The 15,726-nt window shown below is 43.5% G+C and overlaps 1 protein-coding gene across 3 annotated transcripts in view; it reads left to right on the plus strand.

Annotated features, from left to right (window-relative positions):
• Positions 1 to 15,481, plus strand: part of chd1 (chromodomain helicase DNA binding protein 1) — a 35,450-nt gene extending 19,969 nt beyond the window's left edge. For 2 of the 3 annotated variants that reach the window (XM_054744045.2, XM_015974253.3), the window contains exons 20-36: positions 32 to 128; positions 675 to 770; positions 851 to 1,027; positions 1,170 to 1,330; positions 1,418 to 1,459; positions 1,536 to 1,669; positions 7,773 to 7,911; positions 10,124 to 10,274; positions 10,602 to 10,724; positions 10,801 to 10,971; positions 11,054 to 11,317; positions 11,406 to 11,537; positions 13,649 to 13,827; positions 13,906 to 14,005; positions 14,097 to 14,148; positions 14,226 to 14,472; positions 14,997 to 15,481. In XM_054744045.2, coding sequence (XP_054600020.1) covers positions 32 to 128; positions 675 to 770; positions 851 to 1,027; positions 1,170 to 1,330; positions 1,418 to 1,459; positions 1,536 to 1,669; positions 7,773 to 7,911; positions 10,124 to 10,274; positions 10,602 to 10,724; positions 10,801 to 10,971; positions 11,054 to 11,317; positions 11,406 to 11,537; positions 13,649 to 13,827; positions 13,906 to 14,005; positions 14,097 to 14,148; positions 14,226 to 14,472; positions 14,997 to 15,279 — 2,548 coding nt within the window. In that variant the 3' untranslated portion in view covers positions 15,280 to 15,481. The remainder of the gene's footprint in view (positions 1 to 31; positions 129 to 674; positions 771 to 850; positions 1,028 to 1,169; positions 1,331 to 1,417; positions 1,460 to 1,535; positions 1,670 to 7,772; positions 7,912 to 10,123; positions 10,275 to 10,601; positions 10,725 to 10,800; positions 10,972 to 11,053; positions 11,318 to 11,405; positions 11,538 to 13,648; positions 13,828 to 13,905; positions 14,006 to 14,096; positions 14,149 to 14,225; positions 14,473 to 14,996) is intronic. The other variant, XM_015974261.3, reaches the window with a different exon arrangement.
• The last annotated feature ends 245 nt before the right edge of the window (positions 15,482 to 15,726 follow it).

A 15,726-nucleotide genomic window follows, 5' to 3' on the forward strand; every position in this document is an offset into this window, starting at 1 on the left:
TGGTTTAACTTAAGTGTTTTCTTGCTTACAGTTCAGCGCCGTTCAGTAAGGAGGAGCTCTCGGCCATTTTGAAATTTGGTGCTGAGGAGCTTTTCAAGGAGCCAGAAGGGGAAGAGCAGGAGCCTCAGGTGTGTGTTACTAAACTTGGACTGATGAATCCAACATCATCATTTATTTATAAAGCACCTCCCTACATTAATCATGGCCAAGGTGCTGTACACTATACAGTAAAACACACAATTAGGTATAGAAAATTTGAAAAGGTATTAGTTAAAAACACGCTCAATGCAGAAGAGATAACCAGAGATTAAGAAAAGTAGAACACCACCACTCTGAAGAACACGTTGCATTTGAATTCATTGTTGTAAACCAGACTTGAGTCTGGAAAATGTTTCTGGTTTAAACTAGATCATTTATTCGGGAATATGTTAACTTGTGGGTTTTAAATTAGGTTAGTATTTTATTAAATTGTTCAAATATTTATTAAAAATACATTTGAGATAAACTCATAAATGACTGGTGGTGGGTTTTATTTATCTGGTGGTTTCCTGCCACATCCTGTTAGAATTCAGCCATTTCTATACATCAGAGACTCTGGACAGGCCGTCCTCTCTGATGTGAGTAATGGTGGAGGGTAAACTGTACTGAAGTTATTGTCATGTTTTGTTGTTTAGGAAATGGACATCGATGAAATCCTGAAGAGAGCAGAGACTCGTGAAAATGACCCGGGGCCGTCCACCGTAGGAGAGGAGCTGCTGTCTCAGTTCAAGGTCAGAAAGAGGCTGAAAACATTCAGCTGTTCCAAAGCACTCGGGTGTTTCTGTTGACCTCGTCGACTTTGTCTGTGCAGGTTGCCAACTTCTCCATGATGGACGATGAGGATATAGATATCGACTCTGAGCGAAGTCAGCGGAGCTGGGATGACATCATCCCAGAGGAGCAAAGGAGGAGGATGGAGGAGGAAGAGAGACAAAAAGAGCTAGAAGAAATTTACTTGTTACCACGCATGAGGAATTGTGCAAAACAGGTGCTCATCATTTCCACCAGACCTTAGACTGATTAAAGCCAAATCACATATGGTGAAAGCTTTGGAGAATGGTTTATCTCTCTCTCTCTGCTTTGAGTATTTGTTGAACAGCCCAATGGCTTTTCCATGTTCGCACCAACAGATCAGCTTTAACTCCAACGAGGGTCGGCCCAGCAGAAACAGGAGATACTCTGGCTCCGATAGCGACTCTGCCTCAGACCAAAAAAGACCAAAAAAACGAGGGCGACCTCGGACCATTCCACGGGAAAATATCAAAGGTTTTACTGATGCTGAGATCCGCAGGTGAATCAAGTTTCCAACAGCAACTCTGGACTGTAACGTGATCCCCTTGTCAGGTTCTCACTAACTCCTCATGTGAATTATTAACAGGTTTGTCAAGAGTTACAAAAAATTTGGAGGACCGCTGGAAAGGTGAGCTGTTTCAGTGGGATTTAGTTGTTTTAAAAAGAAAAGAACGTTCTCTCCTAAACATGTGGCTTTAACTCAGGTTGGATGCCATTGCTCGTGATGCTGAGCTGGTTGAGAAGTCCGAACACGACCTGAAGCGATTGGCAGAAACTGTTCATAACGGGTGTGTGAGAACGCTACGGGAAAACCCCTGTGGACCAGAGAAGTCATCCGGTAATCCAGCAGTTCTCTTATTTTATACTAATCTAGTCCAGTTTTATTTGGACATCAGAGGCTGGTATAAAACCAGCATCCCACTGGGCTGCAACTGTCAGCAGCAGAAGAACCAGCAGGACTCTAATGTGCATTACGTGGTTCTTTTTTAACACAGCAGAAAGCTGTTTTACCTTGTTTTTGCTGACGTTTCAACTAACACTGTAGTCCTCCTCAGAGCTTCGCCACTGTTGGTGGTGTCACTCCCTTCTCCAAACAAAACACTCCACTAAGACCAATAGTTGACAGCATAGGTACACCGACATACAATATGGCAAAAGAAATCAGCAAAATCATCAGCCCACTATTAGGTAACACAGACCAGCATTGCAAAAACAGCACAGAACTAGCAAAAGAACTGAAAAGATTACAATAGAAGACAACGGCATACTAATCTCACACGATGTTACATCCCTGTTCACAAAAACACCAGCCCCAAAAAACCATCAGCATAGTAGTAAACAGAATCAGACAGGACAAAACATTACACAAAAGAACAAATCTCACAGCAAACAACACAGCACAACTGGTAGAGAACTCCACATACTTCACACACGACGGAACAATATACAAACAACTGGAAGGCTTCGTCATGGGTAACCCGTTATCAGCTACCCTTTGCGAGTTCCCTTTCAGCCGATTCACTCGGTACAACGAAGGTACTACGGGACATCACGCCCTCGTGTGGCCTAGCTGAAGACACATTTAATCACGCCTGTAAGGCAAATGAAAGTGATGCTGCGTGGAGGCCCCGCCCTCCACTTATAAGCGACCGCGTCACTGTCACTCCTCAGTTCTTGCACTCTTCACCTCGCTGAGAACACATCCGACAACTATTTCAGCCTCTCCACTTCGTTCTGCTGTGTGTCTGGCAATGACCACCGTGTTGGACGTCGCTTCACGGAAAGCCGCTTCTCACCCCTGTCCTCAGGGCTGTGGATTCTCTCTTCACGAGAAGGACTTACACGAAGCGTGCTCGGTTTGTCTGGGAATTCTCCACGCCAGGAGAGTGCTTGTGGACCCAGAGGCATGCGAGTTCTGTCGCCGACTCCGCGGTCCCACTCTCGAACGGCGCGTGAAGCTCCTACAACGTCTCCTGGGAGACGCTGCAGTTTCGCAGCAGGACCCCATGTTTTCCTCTACGCTTTTCCGCCGGTGGAACTGATTCCAGCAGTAATGGAGAGAGTGCGCAAGTCGAGCACATCTGTGATTTTGATGGCCCCTCAGTGGCCCACAAAGTACCCAGAGATCATCAGTCTGATGATAGCCCCCCCCCCCCATGGAAGCTCCCCATCAGACAGGACCTTCTGTCACAGGCACAAGGGGAAGAGTTGCACCCTTGCCCCATCTGTGGAAGCTGCAGGCCTACCTACTGAAAGGTCCAACCTGTTAGCTGAAGGTCTTCCCCCGGCTGTGGTGAATACTATTCAGAGCTCAAGAGCATCCTTCCACTTATGTGCCTATAAGTGGAAGGCTTTTGAAGTGTGGTGTCTGAACAGGTCAGTAGTTCCCTCACAGAGCTCCATTGTGGTCATTTCTACAGGATCTGCTGGACAAGGGCTTGTCATTCTCCACTTTAAAGGTCTACCTGGTAGCCATTTAGGCTTGCCATGAATCTTTTAATGGAGTTTCTCCTGGCGCTCACCCTTTAGCCATTCGGTTCCTGAAAGGGGTTCGCAGACGGAGACCCGTTATTAGATCATCTGTCCCTCCTTGGGACCTCGCTTTGGTGCTGGAGGCCCTGTGTGGTCCCCCATTTGAGCCTATTGGATCGATCAGTATGAAGCTTCTGTCTTATAAGACAGCTCTGCTCTTAGCCCTTGTATCGGCTAAAAGAGTGGGAGACCTTCATGCTCTTTCAGTTCACGCTTCCTGTCTGAAAATGTCATCAGATGGAGCTAGGGTCACTCTGCATCCAAATGCTGCTTATTTGCCTAAGGTCATCCCGCTCAACTACGGTTCCATGACCATAGAGCTTTCGGGCTTCAGTTGTCCTCCTTTTGCCTCTGAGGAGCAGAGGAGACTGCATTGTCTGTGCCCGGTTCGTGCTCTGCAGGCTTATATAAATCGCACTCGGAGTATCAGAAAAACAGGCCAACTGTTGGTGTGTTTTGCCAAACCCTCCATGGGTAAGATTTGTCAAAGCAAAGACTTTCTCATTGGATTGTGGAGGCCATTTCTCTGTGTTACAGCGTCACTGGCACCCAGCTGCCCCTAGGGGTCAGGGCACACTCTACTAGAGGTGTGGCTGCTTCTTGGGCGCTGTTTAAAGGTGTTTCATTTGGTGACATTTGCTCAGCTGCAAGCTGGGCTACACCCCACACCTTTGTGAGGTTTTACCGCTTGGATGTTTTGGCCCCTTCGGTGGCCCATGCGGTTCTCTCTGCTGGATCTGACTTGCCATCTTAGGTTGCAATCTCAGGCCGGGTTTGATAGCTGCTCATGGGGCGTTTCGTACGTCCCATAGAACCTTCGTTGTACCGAGTGAATCGACTGAAAGGGAACGTTAGGTTATGCATATAACCACTGTTCCCTGAAAGAGAGGAACGAGGTACAACGCAGGGCTGCCCCATTCACGGCCCAGCTTGGTGAAGAGCGGCTATCGAACTGAGGAATGAAAGTGACGCGGTCGCTTGTAAGTGGAGGGCGGGGCCTCCACGCAGCATCACTTTCATTTGCCTTACAGGCAGTGATTAAATGTGTCTTCAGCCAGGCCACACGAGGGCGTGATGTCCCATAGTACCTTCGTTGTACCTCGTTCCTCTGCTTCAGGGAACAGTGGTTATATGCATAACCTAATGTTTTTCATGGAGGACTTAGAACTAAAAGCCATAGCCACTGCCCCCCAAACTACAAAATAAAATAAAGGAAATGCTACGTGGACGGCATACTAGAAATTATACCAAGAGGACAAGCAGAGAACACCTGAACAATATCGAAGACACAAACAACATCAAATTCACATATGAGGAAGAAATAGACGGCATCATAGCATTCATGGACATGAAAAGAAGCAGACAAAAAGATGGGACCCTGAATATAAACAGATACAGGAAACCAACACACACAGACCAATATTTATTATAGACATCAGAACACCCTGCCATACATAAAATGTCAGTGATTAGAACATTATACCACCCAGCAAACATATTAACAGAAGAACAAAACCGTAAACAAGAGGATCAACATATACAAAATACTTTAAAGACCTGCGGATACCCGACCTGAGCAATAAACAAAGGAAACAACAACAGAAAGAAAAGAACAACCAGAAAGACAAGAACCAAAACCAGTTATAACTCTTCCATACATCAAAGGCATTACAGAAAAAATAATAGCAATAATGAAAAAACACATAAACACCAACAAAACCATACACAACAGTTAGAAAAAGACTAGTACACCCAAAAGACAAGATACCAGCAGGACATAAGTGTGGAGTCATATATGAACTACCGTGTGAACTCTGCAGTAAAACATACATAGGAGAAACCGGAGTGTGAGAAAGAAACCAGTTGAAGACACACAAGAGCAGCGAAAAAAGAAGCAGAAAGTACAAGAAAGAAATCAGCCGTAACAGACCACTGCACAAGGGACAATCATATAATGGACTGGGACAACACTATGATCATAAACGCCAAACAACAAAAATACAAAAGATGGATAAAGGAAGCCATAGAAATACGGAGACGTGGTCACACAACCATGAACAGAGATGAGGGGGTCTACACATTAGATTGTGCATGGGACTGTGTCATCGGCAAGGAGAGAGCGGGCAGCTGAGGGTGTCATCGTCGTTTGCTGCCCGCTGATAAACGGAGAAGCAAGTGACGTCACCAACACCGGCGAAGCTCTGAGGAAGACTACAGCGTTAGTCAAACCGTCAGTAAAAACAACTTTCTGCTGTGTTTAAAAAAGAACCAAATAATGCAGTTAGATGAAATAGACAGAACGACCGTACAAAAGATGTTTAAAGAGGACTCTAATGTGTCTGGATACGCTTGCATTGATTCTCACTATCTTCTCGTTTGACACTGGGCCTTTGGCCGCTTGCATCAGTCACACACATCCCAGCTGCTTCCTGCTTTAATGTTCACAAGCTGTAATGGTACATTTGGGACTGATGGCCAAACTTTAGACAAGAAATTAAGCAGCTCTGGTCAGATTGTTGGAGCACCAGGCTGCTCTGTGTGGATAGATGGAGATTCTGATCTTCTCTGTGCTGCTTTGATATATATTTGGCTCAAAATGATTGGAGCTAATGTTGAAGGACTGAATACAAGTGCAGCTGACCTGAGACAGAAGATGCTGTGTGTCAGAATCCAAGGTTAGCATCCTTGCAAGGACCAGTCCATGTACGTCGGGTCCTTCCTTGACCGCTAAGACCAGAAGTGAGCAGCAGTGAATTTGGACGGTTAAAGTTTTACATTTTTTACCACTAGATATTAATATATTTAGACATTTACAACTGTAATCCTCTCCGCTGTTGCTGCATGCTTGCTTAGTATGAAGATTGCTGTAAAGTCACTGACACTAGTCAGTGACTCGATGCAACCTGCTGGGTTCCTTAAATGGAAACTTTTTACTCATGGGCTTAATGAACTGGGGTCTCATTTATCAAACATTGCGTAGAATCCTTACTAAAACCGTACTTAAGCTCAGCAAAAAAAATGTACTTATGCCAAGCAGGTTTGTGATCTATCAAACATGGAGTACGCACAGCTGCACGCAATCTCCGCTTCAAAAATCGGAGACTAACTAGAATGTTTCTCAGCTGCATTTTAGTCACATCCCGCTCTCACCACGCCCACTTACTGCCATAAATAGTCAATGCAAAGTGCCTTATGGATCTCATGCATGTACACAAGCCGGCTGTTGCCGCGCTCCGCCAATGACGATGGCGACCGTAGATCAAGGCAGATAAAGGAAGCTCAATTTCACAGATGCAGAAATTGAGGTACTTGTGGGTGAGGTGGAGAAATGAAAGGAAGTGCTTTTGCAAAACAAATAAGAGAAAATCCACGGAGTGGCACAGCGTTGCTGAAGCCGTCAATGTTGGGAATTCTTCAGAGAGATCTGTGGCAGATATAAAAACAATGCTCCAATCGGGATTCGATCCCCAGACTCCCAGGTTAAAGCCATGCACGCTAACCAGTCAGCCAAACAGAGATCTTCCCTGTTCAACTAGCCAGGGCGCATGATCAATCGGGTCACAGTGACAGGACACACACACTGACACAGATGCATGACATTCTGTCTCAATCTGTCCCCCTGCTGATATTCTGCATTCTGTATTCTGCGCTTCAGTCTGTGTGTGCGCATGCTCGTGTGTGTGCGTGTGGGGGGTCTTGTTCTGTGTGAAAACGAAGCAGTACAAGTGATAATGCTGCAGGATTTCATAATTTTATCCACTGCAGGTGCTCTCCATGTCCAACATGTGTGTAAGCAAGGTCTTTAGTCAACTTAAAGTTGTGCACATTTTTCGCTAATTTTTTTTTTCATAAATCCCAAAGTTTGCGTGGAAAGTTACTTACGCAGTTTTCCGACCCCGTAAGCAAGCTTGATAAATGAGGACCTGTATTGGAATGTTTACTACGTGAAGTCCCTTGAGACGACTCTTGTCGTGATTTTGCGCTATATAAATAAACTTGAATTGAATTGCTTTGTCTACTAGTGTAAGAACAAAAATCCCTCAGTTGGTCCTCAATGAATCCTGGGATATGAAAATATACCCCCACTTTGGAGTGCCTTTCTGAGTCAGAGCACAAATGGTTTACACTTTCATTCAGCCATCTGTGAAGTTAACACCCTGAGGCCCCTTGAACTTGCCAAACCGACATCCCAGTACAATAACCGGTGACAAATGACCAAGATGGTCTGTGGAATGAAGATTCTGCACCACCAGGTCCTGGTTTTGTAGCTACTGGCTAAAGGAAGTGTCTTCATAAACACCTGGCAGCACAGATGAACCAGCTGCTAATTATCGTTCTTTCTACACAGTTGAATGTCTTATAATACATGTCTTGAATGAATGGCCCTTGTTTCCTCCTGTTCTCTTCAGGGGGAAGAAGAGGGAAGGTGAAAGGCCCTACATTCAGGATTTCTGGGGTCCAGGTCAATGCCAAACTCGTCATCTCTCATGAAGAAGAATTGGCTCCACTCCACAGAGCCATTCCTGCTGATCCAGAGGAGAGAAAGAAGTAATGTTCTTCATGTTTGATCTCTGCTGGGCAGCTCTGGGATTCATGGGATGTTTTATGGGTCTGTGTGACTAGGAAAAGCAGTTTTTATCCCTTTTGACCAACAAGATATTTTTGAAGCTGTAACCGGATTACAGGATACAATAAGATAATTAAAAGAAAAAATAAACAAATGGGCCAATAATTAGGTTCGGGGAGAATTGGAGGTTGTTTAAGAATGACTGGAGTCACGGGTATAGCATGAAACGGTTTATATACTAAATTTTAATAATAATGGGAAATATAACACATAAAGATAACACACAAAAACAGATGAAAACAATCGACAATAGTAAAATGCTCGGTATGAGATTTGATCATATGAGTCACAAGTCAGCCGGCGTCAAGTCAAATCCCCACGCTTGGGGTGAAAGTCAGAGTCCGGTGGTGCGATTTTTTCCTACCGCACCGTTGAGATTGTTCACAGAAGAGAGCAGTCTGCTCTTCAGTTACTTGAGATGCCCTGGTTCGTTCAGTGGTTAAGGCTCGCCATCTCCCTCGTCAGGAAGAAATCCAGTTCTCGTTCCAAGTGAGTGATCATAGGAGTCGGGATCAAACCCAAGGAAAAAAAAAAACCCAGCCTGTAAACAACAGGACTGTTAGCGAGTTGGCATCGACCCTTCTCGTCACATCACAGCATAAAGTCTTACAGACTTAAACAAATGCTTCACTCTATTGGCATAGCCAATCATGTTTGGGTTCACAGTTCAACTAACATAACATCAATTTGATTGTCTATTAAAATAATTCTCAGTAGCTCTGGAAATATAATTACATATGACAACAATTGTTCAGCTCAATAGGCTCAGTTAGATTCTATTACTCTACACTATTCAACAAGAAATACATTCATGACAACAAGGATACATTTAGTTGTGTTTCTATACAGCATTGTGACACCTTGTATATCTGTAACACAATAAATAAATAAATAAATAAATAAATAAATAAAATGTTCTATAACAAAATTCAACAAAATATAAATTCTGGTCCTTTGGTCCACCTTTGTAAAATAATTCCTCCCTAATCAGTTAGCTTTTATTTATTTTTATTTATCTATTTTTTTTATTATTAAATGTTTGGTTAAGGGACGCATTGCTAATTCTATGGCGTTAGCTATAACGCCCCTGAGGACCTTGTACATCTAGGCCGTACCACCATTAACTGGCGGTTTGAGCCGTTAACTCCTGGGAATCCCATATGCCCTACCGCCGTTAACTGGCGGTTTGAGCCGTTAACTCCTATATGCCCTACCACCGTTAACTGGTAGTTTGAGATGTTAACTCCTGGGATCTAACGTCTAGCAGCCCACTGCTGTCACCTCGGTTGCTGTAATTAGCTTTTTGAATTTAATAATTTACTGAATTTAATCTCATTCACTCACCAACGCGCTCCAACGGTTCCCTCCTACAGAGGATTGGTTCACTCTGTCGTCTCCACACAAATCTATAAGAATGGAATTAATTTGATAAGCTATTTAAGTTTCCTTTTTTTTAAGTTGCATCGTTAGCTTTTTCTCTTCTTTTTTCTTTACTCACCGCGTTGGTTCCAAGTTCCTAGCTCTTATTAGAAGGAGTCAAGTCCGCCTCTCCCTCTTATCTATGCGGCACCCAAATCAGGGTTCTTCACGGCCTCGACCGTTGTTTTTTTTTCTCTCTCTCTCTCTCTCTAACCGCTCAGTCTTTGCTTTCTGTATCTGCGTGCTGCACAGCCGTTTGTCTCTCCTCTCGCTCAGCTGCGTCGCACGGTTTTATTTCGCGGAGGCGGGACTTATTTCTCTCAGCCAATGAAATTTCAGATTCCCACCTGGACCAATAGTATACAGCTTTCCTCTTCTGTTTCTGTTAGTGATGTTCAAGATTCTTGTTTTAACCGATGTTTAATATTAAACTCGTTATTTTAGTTATTCACCCTTCCAATAATTCCTTATGAAATTATCTATTAGTTAATTAGATATCTATTAATTAGTATTGTTAATTTCCTTAATTTATATTTTATATTTTATCTAAATTGAGGATGGATCATATTAGTAAGCCAATTAGTTAATACCTCATTAAGGTTCTAGCTTCTGGGTTACAAAGCTAATTAGAGTTGTCATAGACATGATCTTCATCCACAGGTGTAGGTAAACCTGGCTGTAGGTCTGATGATTAATGTCGTTGGGTTTCTTTAGGTATATGATTCCGTGCCACTCAAAGGCTGCACACTTTGACATCGAGTGGGGGAAGGAGGACGACTCCAGTCTCCTTATTGGAATCTATGAATATGGTTACGGCAGCTGGGAGATGATCAAGATGGACCCGGACCTAAATCTCACACATAAGGTGAGCTCAGGTGTCTTTGCTCTCCATGTTGAGTCCAACGCTGAAGTCTGGTGTCTGAACGCTAAATGTCATGCTGACATCAGATGTAGTTCTGGTTTGTGATGGGTCAAATCAAGAATCTAGAATCCATCATGATGTAAATCATCCAGTTTGATTCTTCCCACGAGACAGCCATAGGAAACAATAACACTCATCCTTCAACCACGATTGTCATTTCCTGTAAGAACTGAACTTCTAGAGTTCCATTAGGTTTAATAACTCTTTAGATCACCTCTCCTTTATTTTACCCTGTAATGCAAATGTCTATTGTGTTAATTGTTTAACCAGCTGCTCCCAGATGATCCTGACAAGAAGCCTCAGGCCAAACAGCTACAAGCCAGAGCAGACTACCTCATCAAACTACTCAGCAAGGACCTGGCCAGAAAGGAAGCACAGAAACAAACGGGAACAGTAAGTCCCAGGAATTCTGACTGGATTTTATCCCCAACGTTAAGTCTGCTCACATCAGCTGTTTCTGTTTGTGTAGGCGAGTTCACGTAAGAGGAAACCCAGAAGTAGGAAGAGCAAAGCTCCGAAATCATCAAAGGCAGACGAGGTGACAAAGAGTCCTTCTTCAGACCTCCCATCAGACAAGAGGTCGGATGACGATGACGAGGATGATGATGACGACGACGACGATGAAATGGATGAAGATAAGGTAAACTTGATAGTCATTAGTCTTGCTGCCTAGTGCATTAAAACATTTTCATCTTGATGGTTTTGACACTTAACCCTTCCAGGAGACGACCCAGGTAAAGGTCTCCAACAGATGGACACGAGCAGAGAAGGTGATTGTGAAGGAGGAGGAAGAGGAGGACAATGAGGAGGATGAGCAGGATGCTTTCTCATCAGGGGAGAGGGATGGCAAAGATAAAGAAACAAGAAAAGATGTGAAAAAGGAGAAGAGCGACAGCTGTGACATTAAAGAGATAATGGAGTCAAAGGAAAAGATGGAGATCATGTCTCTGGAGCCGATACATAAACAGGAGGACGACACCGAGAAGGTGAGGAAGGCCTCACGTTATTGAGGAGTTGAGAATGATGCACAGAGTAAATGAATCAGCCTCCTCATATGAGCTGTTGATTCATCAGAGTGATGTCAAGCCTGAGGGGCGAGAACGCGTGAAGAAAGCCTCCGACCCGTTTGTCCATAAATCAGCCAACGCAGAAAACCTGCTGGTGTCTGACGAGTCCGAGGAGCTGGACCAGAGGACCTTCAGTGTGGTACGTCCATCCCACTTCAGTACATCCCTGTTTTAATAAGAGCAAAGGCAAATTAAGCAGGATTAAATAATAACATTGTTTCTTTTAAAGCAACATTTCAGATTCATATTTAGATTATCCCTCCTACTGGTTGAAAGTAAAATTACAGCTGCCTCTAACAACCCAGCTGTAGCTAGCGCTAACAATGAGCTAACACTAACAAGAGCCAACTGATACTAAATAAGCCACGAAGTAAAAAGATCCACTCTGTTGGACAGAAAAAAGTAATTACTCACAAGTCCAGTAACACAAAGGCCAGGTCACCATCAGTCTGTGCTGATGTTCACTGTGGGTTTAGCTCTTTACTTTGCATCCAAAGACATTACTCTCTTACTTTTACTTCTAAGCTCCACCATGATGCCAACAAAAAAGAAAAGCAAAATTCTTCTTCTTGTCTTTTTATTGTCAGTCAGTGAACTGAAAAAGCTAACTGCTATCTTTTATATGAGTTACCTGCACAGTAAACAGCTATTGCCTTAAAGTAGGTAGAGATCTCCCACTAGGGCACCTACATGAACCACAAAACAGTTAAGTGCAGTTTCTGGTCAGCAGAGGGCTGCCCCATGTGAAGCTGCTCAGGTTTATGGCTCAACACTCACTGAAACCAGTTTAAAAGCAACAGGTTAGAGTTTAAAACTCTTTGGTGTTCTAAAGGAGCAATATGTAAGCATTTTACAGTGAAATAATCACAAAACAATCTAATGTCTACATCATGTTGGATGGAAGGTTACATTGAAACAAATTTCATTCTGAGATGGCCGACGGATTCCCTTATTTTCCCCTTTCAAAATGGTTGCAATCTGTGAGCCTGCAAGGTGGCCAAATCTGCTCCGAGCTAACGCAGTATCATAGTCATTTGAAAATCAACACTGCCATAGAAAAAGCTCCAGTTGTTTAAAAAAAAAACAAAGCTAGTAAACAAGAGCGACTCAGAAGTTTCTTGTACCCCTAAGAAGCCACTGCATCTTTTTGTTTTACTCCAACATCAGGTGAAGTAGGCTAGAGGCTAATGTTGAGCTAACAATCCAAAATTGGATCTAAAGCCATCTCAAGCTACGTTTTTATTTATCACTGTGTGAAGTGAATATAGTCAATCATGGCATTTTACATCCTTTAATGAGTCGTTCAGAGCTATAACAGCAAGTCCGCAAACAACCACATTTCCTATAATGACTGAGACATACTACCATAACAAGTGTAGTAAGTGCTCCCTAGTACGGTAAAACACCCACGAGTGCTAACATCAAATATGACAGTGTTTATCTTAGTGGTGCTTGCAGTTTTTGGCCGATCACCGATCTTGAGAAAAACCTGACTTGCCAATACCGATTTTGTCTTAAGTAAAAGCCGTTTACGTCAATGTTCCAATTTCCTTTTATTGAGAAAACCAATATGAATACTCTTGAAACAATACCAGTTTCAACTGGACATGACGAGGAAATGTTCTCAAATATAAATGAACAGATTTAGTATTCCTGTTTGAACTACAAAATTATTTTTTTCCTTTAGACTTTCATTTTTCTAATTTTGAAGACAAAACTTTTGTACCCGTTTTGAAACACTTGTCCAAAAAAATTATTCTATAGCCAAGATTTGCTTAAACATTTACTAGGGGTGCAGTTTTTGGCCAATCACCGATCTTGAAAAAAATAAACGAGATCAGGGTCCATAGATTGGTTGGCCGATAGATCGGTGCACCCTTAGTTTGTCTACGTATCAACTTGCTGTGTGTGACTTACCTTCGCTTTTTATCTAGAATCTTCTGGTGCTGATCTGTAACTGGCAACAGCCATGTAACTCAAGAAACAGGAGTGCGAAAGTAACCTTTTGCTTAGAAAAATGGGCTGCAGTAACGACATTTGACCACAGGATGTCATTTTTTACTTACATATTGCACCTTAAATGCATTATTCATTCATACAAAGAACAGCTTCTCTAGATAAGGCGAAGAAACTGGATGTTCACCAGAGAGGTTTTAGTCTGCTAATGTGTTGTCCCAGATTGTAATCCGAGTCCTCCTGTCCATCCACCTGCAGAGCGAGTGATTCTGACTCGGGGCTTTTGTGTTTCAGTGTAAAGAGAGGATGCGGCCGGTGAAGGCTGCCCTGAAGCAGCTGGACAGGCCAGAGAAAGGCCTGTCAGAGCGTGAGCAGCTGGAACACACCAGGCAGTGCCTCATTAACATCGGAGACCACATCACAGAGTGCTTGAAGGAATATTCAAATCCTGACCTGATCAAACAGTGGAGGAAGTCAGTTTGTCCTTCATTTGTTTTCTCACTCCCTAACGAGCATCGGTGTTCTGATCTGAGGTTTTTGCTCTTTTACAGGAATCTCTGGATATTCGTTTCCAAGTTTACGGAGTTTGATGCAAGAAAACTACACAAGTTATATAAACATGCAATCAAAAAAAGACAAGAAAATGCTCAGGTATGTCTGAAGGCCCTGAAGGAGTTCCTCATCTCATCAACTGAAAACCCTTTAGAAGTTCCTGATGGTCTCGGTCTTTCTCATTCCCTAGGCAATGGAGCAGAACACTAGAAGTCTGAACACTCACAGCTACAAGCATGCCGGTAGGAGAGATAGTTTATGTAACAGAATAGCATACGATTTCTCTGTTGTTGATGTTAGTGGTCTGATTTGTCCCCAGATGTGGAGAGACTGAAGGACAGCTGTCACCATGATGACAGCAGCAGGGACAGCTACAGCTCTGACAGGCATCAGCCTTCAGCTCGACATCACGAGAGCAGCAACAGTAAAGAGAGACACAGCTCAGAGTCTCACAAGAAGAGCACAGCAGAGGAACCCAGGAAAAGGTCCTACGCCTCCTTCAGCAACGGCAAAGATCATCGAGACAGAGACCACTACAGAGGAGACAGTCGGGACAGACAGGACAGGTGAGGAGGAGCTTCTAGGCATCCAGACAGACATCGGGAACCACCTAGCTCACAAGTCTGGAGTGTTTGATGTTTCTTTATTTAGTATTTTCATGTTGGGAGATGTTGCCCAGTTATTTATTTTAAATCGGTTCCAGGTTGAATTAAGCACATTACAAAACCCACCTGATCTGTGAGGATTAGCTGCAGAAACCAGCATGGACTCTAGTTATTCTGATCCATTAATGTCTTTATCCCCAAATAACTGGGAATGACCACTTTTCTGTTATTTTGCTTTGTGAACAGCTGATTGTCCTGCTCTAGTGAAAACTGTAGCCCAGGGCATGGCTATCAAATGGCTTTCTTAAAAAAAATTATATTTTTTATTGTATTTCAGAAGGGTGTCCTTTCAGATCATCATGCAATGAAATGAAACAGAACAGAATGAGCTGGTGTTTTTAAATAAGCAGCTCTGCAGCGCTGCAAACATATTTGGCTACAGTTGTCTTGTTGCTCATTAACACCAAGTCTGATGTGCCTCTCAGCAGATACTACGACAGTAAGCACAGAAAGCTGGAGGACCTCCGGTTCAGCAGGGACCATCGGCTGGACATAAAGGATCTGTCCCACTCGGACCACCGCTCTTCTTACCGCTACCACTCGAACTGGCAGACAGAGCAGCGTGCGTCGGCGAGTGGGGCCCGCTCTCCCCGAGACCAGCGCTCACCTTGTGACTCTCGCTCGCCAATGGGGTATCACTCACCTTACGAATACTCGTCGGACCACAGGAGTACACCAGAGCAGATCTGGAGCAGCCGCAAGACATAACAGCTGCCAGGTCTGCTAGCAGCAGCCATAGACTTAGCAACACGGTAAATGCCTTACACTGACTGCACCCTGAAGCACTGTGTATCAGTTCAGCATGACTGTTCATCTGCTCACTTCAGCAACAGCATCTGAGGACCCCGGAAACGATTATTTAAAAAAGAAAAAAAAGTTGCTTTTGGGGCAGCAAATAAAAAGATCTAAGTTTATTTTTCTATTTAAAGAGTTTAAAATGCATCGTCAGGCTTCACAAGCTTGCAACAAAACATTTTTTTTTTTTACTTTTGTAAATTTTTTTCCCGACGCTTGAAATGGACTCAACGACCCTAAATGCTGCCTCATTCTTCCCGACCCATGACACTGGAGACTGTCCTCAGTGCTCGTCTTTGATGTAATGATCTCCTTATTTAACTGTAACTCAATAAGAAATCAGTTTTCACAGGAATCCTG

Source organism: Nothobranchius furzeri, chromosome 6, assembly GCF_043380555.1.
Source record: "Nothobranchius furzeri strain GRZ-AD chromosome 6, NfurGRZ-RIMD1, whole genome shotgun sequence".
Taxonomy (NCBI): Eukaryota; Metazoa; Chordata; class Actinopteri; order Cyprinodontiformes; family Nothobranchiidae; genus Nothobranchius; species Nothobranchius furzeri.